Source organism: Enhydra lutris, unplaced genomic scaffold (assembly GCF_002288905.1).
Source record: "Enhydra lutris kenyoni isolate GAN:26980312 unplaced genomic scaffold, ASM228890v2 scaffoldscaffold22, whole genome shotgun sequence".
NCBI lineage: Eukaryota > Metazoa > Chordata > Mammalia > Carnivora > Mustelidae > Enhydra > Enhydra lutris.
The window spans coordinates 6,392,086-6,404,206 of NW_019154106.1; the positions used below are offsets into that span (position 1 = coordinate 6,392,086).

The 12,121-nt window shown below is 53.5% G+C and overlaps 1 protein-coding gene across 1 annotated transcript; it reads left to right on the plus strand.

The window, feature by feature from the left end:
• Positions 1–2,033: 2,033 nt before the first annotated feature.
• On the plus strand, positions 2,034–11,572 carry LOC111150200 (cation channel sperm associated 1). Its single transcript, XM_022507615.1, has 13 exons — positions 2,034–3,033; positions 3,172–3,351; positions 4,327–4,539; positions 5,972–6,085; positions 6,315–6,465; positions 6,754–6,845; positions 6,959–7,102; positions 7,268–7,331; positions 7,513–7,585; positions 7,750–7,810; positions 9,185–9,260; positions 11,298–11,412; positions 11,546–11,572. The coding sequence occupies exons 1-13, from the start codon at positions 2,034–2,036 to the stop codon at positions 11,570–11,572; spliced, it is 2,310 nt and encodes a 769-aa protein (XP_022363323.1).
• Positions 11,573–12,121: the final 549 nt, after the last annotated feature.

The following is a 12,121-nucleotide window of genomic DNA, read 5'->3' on the forward strand; positions in this document are numbered from 1 at the left end:
CTCTTGTTGTTTTTATGTTTTTTTCTTTATTACTACTTTTACCATTTTAATTATTTTGTGCCTTGTTTGAATTTGGTGGGGACTGGGCGGGGGGGGGGTCTCTGTGCCTCCCAGATCTGAATATCTGTTCCCTTCCCCAGATTAGGGAAATTTTCAGCTATTATTCCTTCAAATAAACTTTCTGCCCTCTTTCTTCTCTCTTCTTATGAGATACCTATAAAGCAAATGCTGGAGTCACTGAGTTCTCTAAGGCTATTCTCAATTTGCATAATTTTCTTTCCTTTCCTTTGCTAAGCCCGATAGCTAGTGTAGTGCCCTGCAGTGCAGTGTCCCCTGGTCCCCAGGGCTTGGAAATTCAGGGAGTATCTCCTATGTGTGTTGTGTGTACTCTGCCATTGAGTTCTGACCTCCTTTTCCTTCAGTTCCATTGTATGCAGAGGTTTTCTTTGCCTATTGTGGGGGTGTTTGGTCCCCAGCAGGGGTGGAGCACATTTTATCAAGGTGTATAGTGGTCTGCTTGCCAAATGAGACCTGCCCCTGCTGCCACCAGACCTGAGGTCCCACAGAATGCACAGGTAGGGAGATGAGGTGTTGGCAGGGTTTGCAATGGTCTCCTGGAGGAGGGGGCATGCAGAAGTGAGATTGAAACCAGTGTGGCTGGGAAGGGCAGATGTGCCATAGCATGAAGGGGAGGGGCTTGATGTAAGCAAGTTAAGTAGTAAGTAGGGGTGCCTGGGTGGCTCAGTCATTAAGTGTCTGCCTTCGCCTAGGGTCATGATCCCAGGGTCCTGGGATTGACCCCTGCATTGGCTCCCTGCTTGGTGGGAAGCCTGCTTCTCCCTCTGCTTGTGTTCCCTCTCTCACTGTATCTCTCTCTGTCAAATAAATAAATAAAATCTTTCCAAAAAAAAAAAAAATGTTAAGAAGTAAGTACCGAGGGTTGGCTGCACTGGTTCTCACAGGTGTTTGTTGTTTATGCTAGGGAGGGGGAGAGGGAAATAGTACCTGCTAGCTTCTTTGTTCCTGGAGAGGCTTTCTCATGATCCCTGTCTCTCCAGGTCATTCTCTGAGATTAGGAAGTTGCTTTCCCTCCCATCCACCCCTGGCATTTTTCAAAACTTCTATATCTGAACAGCTGTGCTCTCTCTTTAAGTACAGAGAATCCACTTCCTAATGTCCTTCAGGCCCTCCCAGAGCAGAGACTGATGATTTTTTAAATTCCAGGCTTTAAGTCAGGCTGGTTGTAAGAACTCATGAAATTTGGCCCCTCTTGCTTTCATAGGCAAATGTGTGGGGGGACTCATCCTCCCTGTTCATGGGCTCCCTGGTGTGAAAGTCTCTTTTTCACCCTTCTCTACACCACTGGCTCCCTTCCCACTGTGGACAGGTATGGTCTGTTTTGCTCTTAAACCATGTCTTCATCCTCCCAAACTTCTTTGATGTGGCCTCTTCTCTACCTTTAGTTGTGAGTTTGTTCTTCCAGTCTTCATATTGGGCTCACCACAGTGAGTCCCACCACCATGGTGTATCCCACCATCATGGTAGATTTCACCACCTTGGTGAATTCCAAGACTTTCATGACAATGCCTCCTCTCACCATTCCTCTCACTCCCACCACTCTCACCATCATAGTAGAGCCCAGAACCTCACATCCCTTGCCGTGGGTTATTTATACTGAAGTGTTATCTAGTTGTATCTATGGGATGAAGTGAGCTTAGGGTCCTCCTACTTTGCCCTCTTCCCAGCTGGCCCTTGAGAAATAAATCCTTCCCTTTTATTGACTTCAGTTTCCTTGTTTTACAATGGAGAGGTTAGACACAATGAGCCTAGATTCTGAACTATACCCCAGAAGGAGGCATTTTGAAATCGGACCTGGGAAGGGGTCTGCTGGTGGCATCATAAAGGGAGAATTCCGTGAGAAGACTCAGGTTTTCCTAGAAGGGCCAGTGTCACAGGTTGGAAGGACAATTCAGGAAGGAGACTGTTGGGCCCACATTTTGAGCTCTCCTCATTCCAGTGTTCCCAGCATAGTCATGGATCAACCTTCATTGGCTGAAAAGGCTCACAATGAGGCAGACACCAACAATTTGGATGTGTTATCTCACCCTGATTCACCAACCTCATATCACAGGCCAAGGCATAGCAGAGTCCACCACCATCACGGTGCGTCCCACCACCATGGTAGGTCCCAGCATCACAGCAAGTCCCACCATCATGGTGGGTCCCACCATCATAGCACATCCCGTCACCACAGTGAGTCCGACCATCATGGAGTATCCCACCATCATGGTAGATCTCACCACCTTGGTAAATTCCAAGACTTTCATGACAATACCCCCTCCCACCATTCCCCTCACTCCCACCATTCCCACCACTCCCACCACTCTCACCACCATGGTGAAGCCCACCATCATGGCAGAGCCTACAACCACACATCCCTTGCACTGGCTCCTCAAAGCACTATCTACTCCCATCATTCCCTTGGTGAGGACCCCTTTGATGGTGAGTACCACCATGGTAGCAGAAGACATCATGGTAGGCCCCACCACCATGGTGAGCCCCACCACCAAGGGGGGTCCCACTACCACAGGGGGTCCTACCACCATGGTGAGCCCTACCACCATGGAAGGTCCCATCACCGCAGTGAGTCCTACCACCATGGTGGGTCTCACCACCATAGGGAACCACACCACCATGCTAGGCCCCACCATCACAGTGAGGTTTCTCACCATAGTGGGCTCCATTACCAAGGTGAGCCTTACTACCATAAAGATTCCTACACGTATGGTGGCTCTCACCATCATGGTGAGTCCTATCACCATGGCAGGCACCATCACCATGAAGCCCACCACCACAGAGGGCCTCTTCATCATGGAAAGACCTCTTCCCACCATTCCTATGTGGACTCCTATCATGATCGGTTGATACCTCACTACTCTGATAAATACAGCCACCACCACCGTGGCCACCACGGTGAACACCACCATGGCCACCATGGCCACCATGATGAACATCATCACAGGGAGTATCACCGTAGTGTGCATCGTTATGATTATCTCCATGACGATCACCGCTACAGGGAGTACTATCATGGAAGCTCCCACAGCTTGGGCCCATACAAGTCTCACAGTGTGGCCAGAGCTGTCCTTGGCCCTTCCCGCTCTTATTCAGCAATTCTCCGACCTAGCATGGCAGGGGTACAGCACTCAGCCTTTAGCTTGACTCGTTCCCACAGTGCTGTGCGCTCACATGCATCCCAGACGTCCAGCAAAGTCCATCCTCAGGATTCCTCCACTAAAACTTCCTCAGAAAGCTGGACAGAAGAAGATGAGCAATTTCAGAAGCGCAAAAGTGAGTCTCTGCTCCCCCGATCCCCAACTCCCAGTGCCTGGCCCAGACTCCAGGCCCGACCTTCCACCCATCATGAGGCATGGACGTTTCCTGCACGTATATTCTATCGCCTGTCCACTCACCTGACTGCTCATCATCCCGTCTTCTATTCCTTAAACAATACATCTCTTCAGTCCACTGGTTTTTTGTTCATCCGTTCACTGCTGTGTATATATGCATTCACTTCTCAAACATTTCTTCTTGTCTTCTATGGGTCACTGGCCTGCCTGGGCCCTGGAAGCACAGAGAAAACAAATCCTGCCCTTGAGGGGCTCCAAGATGGAGGAGTGGTCACTTACCCAATCCTAGACCACCCAGTGATAGTGGCCTATCCTCCATACCAGGACAGTTACCACTATAGATTGTATTTGTCCACATTTCCCCCACTAAGCTGTGAGCATCTTGACAGACATCCAGAGTCTGAAACAGAGCCTTGTTTAAGGGGAGGGAGGGACCTCCGCAATTAACGCACAATCCCCCAAGCTTGGCCTCAAGTGGTTCAGTAAACAGAGTAGCAGTCTCACAAACAAGCAGAGAGGGAAAGGTACCTAATTGGATGGGAGTAGGGAAGGCAGCCAAAAGGAGATGTTTCAGCAGAATTTCAGAGGGAGAGGGAAAGTTCACCAAGAGGATGGGGTAATTTGGAAAATGGGACTTTCCACGCATAAGTTATCACATGGGTAGAGAAAAGCCTTGAGGCCGTGAGCCCAAAAGATGCACTTGAGCAGACCACAAATCCCAAACAAGCTGGCATCTGCCATGGAAGGGGTCAAGGCTGTGGCCCCAGGATCTACATAAGATTGCATAGAGACACTTTGGTGAGTGAATGGTAGGCAAGTAGACAGGCATGAAGATGAACCCCAGCTTAGTCTGGGAGGATGCCTGGGATTCCCATGCTGCCTCTCACACAGGCTTGACCCTCTGTCCCCCTTACAGCTGCCAGAGCTCAGCGGGCCCACAAGAGGCTGCACACCATGGACCTCTTCAGCAGGTTGTGGGAAAATTTAAGCTACCTCATTCAGGACTTCCGGAGAATGCTTAGGAACCTGACTCAGTCCCTGCCCTTTGAAGCCTTCATCTTCCTTGTTGTCTGCCTCAACACTATCATGCTTGTGGCCCAGACCTTTGCTGAAGTCGAGATCCGGGGCGGTAAGAGCTGGGGAGACCCCTTCTCCTCTTTCTTATTTTAAAAAAAGTATTTTCTTTATTTATTCATGAGAAACAGAGAAAGAGGCAGAGGCAGAGAGAGGGGGAGAAGCAGGGATCCTGATTCGGGACTCCATTCTAGGATCCTGGGATCATGACCTGAGCCCAAGGCAGCTGCTCAACCCACTGAGTCACCCAGGCACCACTTTCACATGGGGAAAGCCAAAGATCTTGCTTCAGGTCCCTTGTGGGCCTGATCCAGTGCCAGGTGGTTCATGTAACTTAGCTCATTTCATCCTTACCCCTGGGAAGTAGACAGCATTGACCAGGATTAAAGATGAGGCTCAGAGACTTTGTTGAGGTCGACCAGCCAGCCAGCCAGACACAAAAACCTACTGAACTGGAGGATATGCTGTTTGTGATACAGCCACGAGGTGGCGCATCGACCCTAAATACGTCTCTGTGGGGTGGCCAGAAGGACCACAGACCACCTAGAAAGGCCAGAAGGCCCTGAGAAGGAGGCTGTGGAGGGGTGAGAGTAGAAAACCGGGGAAGGCAGCCACTGAGACCCTTGGCAGCAGGGTGAAAGAAAGGCCTGCCGCCTCGTGAATAAACTAAGAGAATACGGCTGGCGGCATTCTTATTCGGTGTTAAGTGAAGCCCAAGTTCATGAAAACGCTCTCAGGCTGACTGTTACGGTTCCCAGGCTGACTGGTACGGTTCCCGGGCCAAAATGGGTCTGCTGTTTGGTGACTTCTGGCCAGACTACCCCCGGTGGAGTTGCCTCACAAGGCCATCTTTGTTTGTACAAATAAGGAGATGCAGGGGAGTCGTTTCTAAAGCTTCTCCTAACCCGGGAAAACAGGCCAGAATGAATATTCAGAGCGGGGTTTTTTGTTTTTGTTTTTTTTTTTTTTTAGATTTTATTTATTTATTTGACAGAGAGAGAGATCACAGGTAGACAGAGAGGCAGGCAGAGAGATAGGAGGAAGCAGGCTCCCCGCTGAGCAGAGAGCCTTATGCGGAGCTTGATCCCAGGATCCTGGGATCAAGACCTGAGCCGGAAGGCAGAGGCTTTAACCCCCTGAGCCACTCAGGTGCCCCTCAGAGTGGGGTTTTAAATGACAATGAGGCCAAGGCACTCTCCGATTTGGGCGGGTCCTCAAACGTTTCTTTTTCTGAAACGGTATAAGATTGACAGGTAGGCAGAAGCTGCAGGGAGTTCCCTGAGGTCAGGAGGTCAGGCCAAGCGACAGGGTGATCACCGTTTCACGGACAAGAAAACTGAGGCACGGCGCAGTTAAGACCCATAGCCATTATAGAGCAGAGCCAGGCCCTCCCCAGAAGCGACTGTGTGTGAGGTCCCGGGGGAAGGAGGAGAGATGGGCCAGGGCTACCGGGGAGGGCCCTGGGTGAGCCCCTTGTGTCCCTGCAGAGTGGTACTTCATGGCCTTCGACTCCATCTTCCTCTGCATCTACGTGGTGGAAGCTGCCCTCAAGATGACTGCCCTGGGCTTCAAGTATTTTTCTGACCCTTGGAACAACCTTGGTGCGCGTGCGCGTGTGTGCGCCTGCGTGCGTGCATGCGCGAGTCTGTGTGCGTGGTGCGCATGCGCGTGTCTGTGTGCGTGCGTGTGTGTGGAGGGAGCCAGTGGGCTGCTAGTGGAGGCTGAGGACAGAAGGGGACTGGCAGGGCGTGCTGGTGTTAGGGGGACTGGGGGTCTGGGCGAGGCACTTGGACAGGAGCCCGTGACCCCCAGCGCCCCCTGTGCCCTCAGACTTCTTCATCATGATCATGGCCATGCTGGACTTCCTGCTCTTTCAGTACAACTCCTTCTCCTTCGTCTACCACCAAAGCGTCTTCCGGATCTTCAAGGTTTTCAAGAGCTTGCGGGCCCTGAGGGCCATCCGGGTCCTGCGGAGGCTCAGGTCAGCGGGGCCAGGGCTGCCCACCCCTGTGTGGGGACCCCGTGGGAAGGGGCACACGGGCCTGGGCTCCCAGGGAATCTGATGGGGGACGAAGAGGCTGTGGACACCGGCGCCCTTCCGAGAAGCCTCCTGCCATCCGCTGCGATCGGTCATCTTCCAAAGGGGGCCGAGCTCCCCCAGACCACTGGGAAAGCAGGGCCCGGCTGTCGGGGTGTCCGTTCCGGCTGCCGGGCACGGATTCCCACCCGCGCTGGTTCTTTCAGCCTCCCTCTCGCCTTCTGCCCACAGCTTCTTGACCAGCCTCCAGGAAGTGACCGGGACTCTGGTGCGGTCCCTGCCATCCATCACGGCCATCCTGATCCTCATGTTCACCTGCCTTTGTATCCTGGGCCGTGGGGGCTGGGCTTGGGAGCCGGAGGGGCTGCGATGGGCGGGTTTGTGGCCTCCGGAGCGGTTGGGACCCTGCAAGCCTGCTTTGGCCCTGAACAGCCAGTCCTCTTCTCTGTGGTCCTCCGGGCTCTGTTCCGTCACTCCGACCCCAAGCGCTTCCGGAGCATTCTCTCTACCATCTTCACACTCTTCACCATGCTCACCCTGGACGACTGGTCCCTCATCTACCTGGACAGCCGCGCCCAGGGTGGGACAGACCCCGGGAGGGGTAGAGGGCGGGGTCTTGGCTGGGTAGGCAGACCCGGAGGGCTCAGTTACCCCATCTGCAAAGTGGGGTGTCTGATGCTTGCTGGCGGGGGTGTCGTGAGGGTGAGCAGGGAACTCAGAGCCCAGACGACTGCCTCTCTCCCAGGTGCCTGGTACATCGTCCCCATTCTCATGATTTACATCATCATCCAGTACTTCATCTTCCTCAAGTGAGGACCCCACCCCCCGCCTTGGCTCCCCAGCTTCACCGCCACCCCTGCCTAACCTTGGGGCACCCCTCTCCAGCTCTGTCCCCTGGGTCATGCCACAGTGAACCCAGAGGAGGGTGCAGGGCTGCTCCTACAGCCTCCTCCTGGAGAGTACCCCACTATCCATCCCCCCCATCCCCAGCCTGGTGATTGCGGTCCTGGTGGATAACTTCCAGATGGCTCTGCTTCAGGGCTTGGAGAAACTGAAGCAGGAGGTATGGCGGGGGAGGAGGGTGGGCAGGTGGACCTGGGGGGTAGGGGGGGGCGGGGGTGGGGGACGGGCAGGGACCCTATGAAGGGGTGGCCACAGAGGCTGGGGGAAAGGCAGGAGGGTCCTCCAGGAGTGGACTTGGGCAAGACAAAAGCCCCTTCTTCCCAGAGGGCCGCCTGGATCCGTGAGAAGATCCTGGACGACTCACTGACAGAACTCAGCAGATCAGGTACCGGCCCTCCTTCCACAGTCACACACACCATTCCAGGTTCAGTGGCAGACTTTGAGAATCTGAGACTTAGGAGGACTTTCAGAGCTTAGAACTGAGGGTCCAAAAGAACTCCAAGACAATCTTCTAAAAAGTGATGAAACTGATCGCCAATTCTTGAAAACCCCATTTGTGAAATGACTACCCAAATTATGATTCACCGAATACTCATTTTTTCTAACAACTTATAAAGTTTATAGCACTTGGTTTACCTGGGATGGTTTCGACTGCCGTGGAGGGTTTTGTCAAGGTGTGCACACTGGTCCAGAGTCACACAAAGTGGATTGAGATTCATTAAAAATCAAGTTCCTTGGACACGTTCATTTTTATAAAGCCGACTTTCTGAGTGAATTGATTTTGAGACAGTTGATCTGCTTCCTGCTTTTAAAGATCTTCAGAACTTTAGATAATCTGAGCTCTCAGGATCCCACTCTTGGGCTCCTCACCAGGACCCTCACCTGTCCCTTCCATCAGGGATAGACACTCAGTGCAAAAAAGCTGAGGCAAAAAGAGGAATTAATTGGCAGAAATTATTTAGCAAATTGCAAGTGTGTGGGCTTTCAGGAACGGTTGGATCCAGGACTTGAATACTAGTCAGGATTTGGTCTCTCTGCTCTGTGGTCCTCTGCATGGTTTTGTGCTTAGGGTGGCTCTTCCCTTGAGGTAGGAATGGCCACCTGCCACTCTAGTCCCAAATCCTCACAGGTTAGCCATTCCTATCATGCCCAGCAGAGACTTCCTCTTCTTCCTGCAGTTACAGCGAAGTCCTGGAAATGAGTCTTCTTTGCTTTGATCACCTGACTATTTTGGAAGCAATCACTCTAGCCAAAAGAATAGGCTGCTCTGATTGGCCAGGCCTGAGTCACATGTTGTTGGAGGTGGGAGGTGGGGGGTCAATCCCTGCTAGACAAGGTGGACCCAAAAGGCGCAGTAGTGGGAAAACAGGGAGGGGGGATTTTTACCACAAATCTGATACACACTCCACACCCAGAGAACCCATCTCTTTGGGGGCATCTTTTTTTTTTTTTTTTTTTTAAAGATTTTTTATTTATTTATTTCACAGAGAGAGATCACAGGTAGGCAGAGAGGCAGAGAGATAGAGGAGGAAGCAGGCTCTCCGCTGAGCAGAGAGCCCGATGCGGGACTCGATCCCAGGACCCTGAGATCATGACCTGAGCCGAAGGCAGAGGCTTAACCCACTGAGCCCCCTCTTTGGGGGCATCTTGAGCAAAAAACGCTTTTAGCCCCATCTGAATACCTCCGTGACACATGGGGTGTCTTCTACCTCCTTTCAATCTGGGCATCTTCTTGACTGTCCCCCTTTTTTATATCCAGACCCTGAAGAGATGGTGAGTGAACACACCAGACAGAAGCAGCTCATCGAGAAAAAATTTGGGACCATGACTGAGAAGTAAGGAGATGCCAAGGGAGGCGAGGCCCTGTGTCTAGGGGGAGAGGTCTGGGGTCTGGCCCAGTCTGGCAGGGCAAGGGACATTGCTCACCTCTCTGGGAGGCAGTGGGGCGCCAAGGCCCATGGAGAGCCTCTGGGTGGGACGTGGAGACCACGAGTGGCTTCTGTTCACCCAAAGCTATCTTGTGCCACCAAGAGAGTCCCCCCTGGCAGTGTCTACAGGGCCATGAGAGCCACTGTGAGGCTGAGGGCAAAGGCAGGGCAGCAGCGAGTCTGCCTGTCTGTTTACTCAGGAAGCAGACCTGAGCCTTGCTCTGGGTCAGGCCCTATAAGTTCTCTAGGACACAGACTAATCCATGCCCAGGAGAGCCTATTGCCAAGAACCTGTGCCGGACCCTGAGGGCACTAGACTTGGGCTAAGTGGAGGGGTGAAGAGGACGGGTCAAGGAATAGCTTGCGTAAAGGCCTGGGAGGCAGATGGTCAACATCCTATTCCCGTGGAATCGATTGGCCAGCTGGGGACTTATGACCGTGCTTGTGGCTGGGGGACCTCGGCACAGACTCCTGCTTCCTGGCTCGCAGGCTTGGCTCCACAGAGACCCATGCCTCTGAAAGCTGGGCCCCACTGCACCTCATCCGGATTGGCTCCAAGCCAGCCCGACTACTGGCAGCCTCCAGCCCCTCCTTACCCGACATCCAAGTTCAAGTCCCAAAGGCCCTCTGTGACCCAGCCTTTGCCAACCTCCCTCGGTTCCCTGGTTCCTTCCTTGCTGTCCCTGCACTGTTTCCCAAGCATAGCATATACTTCTCCATCTCCAGGCCTTTGTCCACACTGTTTTCTTGGTCTGGAATATTCTCTGGCTGCCAATGCTGGGCTCAAGTGAACAAGATTTGGGAGAGTTGAGTTCCAATCCTGCTCACTTCACCTCCTGGCCCTCCTATCCTCCACTCCATGTTCCAGCAACTTGGCTACTGGCTTAGTGCACCCTTGGCACCTCTATAACACTTTCCATGGGGGTTTCTGGGCCCCCAGACTCTTCCCACTGGCCCACCTCCTCTAAGCGTGCCCTTTGTTTTTGTTTGTTGTTTGTTTTAATCTGTCTTTTATTCTTTTTATTTATGTATAGAGCGGTCTTTGTTAAAAGCAGTTTAGGCTTTTCCTTCCTCATCAGACTTTACATCTCCAACTCACCCACTCTCTACGGCCTCCTTCCCTGAAGCCTGCCCTGGCCCCCAGTATACTCCAGTCCTTCTGGGCTAGCAGACCAGGAACCTTGCTGAAGCCTGGCAGAGCCCCAGGTGTCTTTCAACCTCGTCTTTGTGGCACTTGCTCTGGAAGCCTTCTCCGATCCCCAGGACTGGATGAGCTTTTCCTCCTCGGGGACCCTCAGCAGTCTGGTTTACTCATCCCAAGTGTAAACTCTTGGTTTGCGTTCCTGGCACTGCCACAGACTGAGCTTCTTAAGGGCGAGGAGTGTTTCTTCTTAACGTCTGGGTCCTCGGAGCACCTGGCAGGGTCCATTGATTTCAGTGTCACTCGGTGGGTGGATTTATAAAATGGGCAGGTGAAGAGGGAGTTAATAGATAGTTAATAGATGGGCAGGTGAATGGTTGCGGGGGGCAGTCAGGCGGGGAACTGGCTGTACCACATGCTGGAGGGGTGGGTCCAGGGAAGAGCAGGTAGAGGGAGGGATCGGGGTGGTCAGATGAGTGAGTGAAAGGCTAGGGAGGTGGGCAGATGAATGGGTAGGTGGGCAAGTGGGTGCACAGAGAGGTATGGGGTAGCCGGAGGGGCCAGCGGTTGGGGGGATGGACGGATGGAGGCACTGATAACTGGGAGGGTAAACCACTGGTACAAAAGGGGGCTCTTAGTTTGGGGGAAAAGGAGATTCACCATGAAAGCTCTGACTCAGAAAAGTTGTAATGTGGGACTGGCGGGGGGCAGGCGAGAGGAGCTTTCCGGGGGGCTCTGGCAGCCTCGCAGACCCTGCCACACAGGTCAGCTCTGGCTTGTCCCCATCCCCCGCCCCACCCCAGGCAGCAGGAGCTCCTGTTCCACTTCCTGCAGCTGGTGGCTGGGGTAGAGCATCATCAACAGAAATTCCGCTCCCAGGCGTCCGTTCTTGATGAGATTGTGGACACTGCATTCGAGGTGTGCCAGGCAGGACCAGAGGAGGAGAGGGGCCCGAATGGGTGGACCCCAGAGGGCCCCGAATAGTCACATGGGCCGGTGGGAAGGCGGAGGCCAGCACAGGCCTAGTTACCTTCCCATCCCACCCCTGCAGGCTGGAGAAGAGGACTTCAGGAAGTGACTCCTGGACGGAGAGAGACACTGGCTGTGGATTTCAGCCTCCGGCAAGCTGCCCACTGCCTTGGGTCCGGACAAGTCCCCTGCTCTGCTGGAATGATCGTCGGGCTTGCAGGGCTGGTCCTAACAGAGTTTTTAAAACCCCGAGTGTCTCTGTGTCCTCCCTGGCTAAGCCAAGGCACAGGGCAGGGGAAGAGTGCCCATGCATGGGTGTGCACTGTATGTGTGTGTGTGTGTGTGTGTTTTGGGGGGATGGATGAGTCTCTGTTAGAGGAAAGCAGGGAATAAGCCTAATGGTCGCTCCCCACCCTGCCTGGCCTAGGGCTTGGATGAGTTCCCCTACTTTCAGTCTGAACCTGGGCAAAATGCCCAGAGCCCCTGACCCCGCAGTGTGGGTGGAGGAGAGGCTGTGGCTCAGATCCCCGAGTGCCTGGGCCTGGGCGGGGTGCTGCAGACCTGGGGCTCCAGACTAGAGTGGGGTGTCCCACTGCCTCCGGCAGCCATCTCTCTCTGGCCAAGTGAAACCAGGCTACAGCAGAGGCTGGAGGGGGTC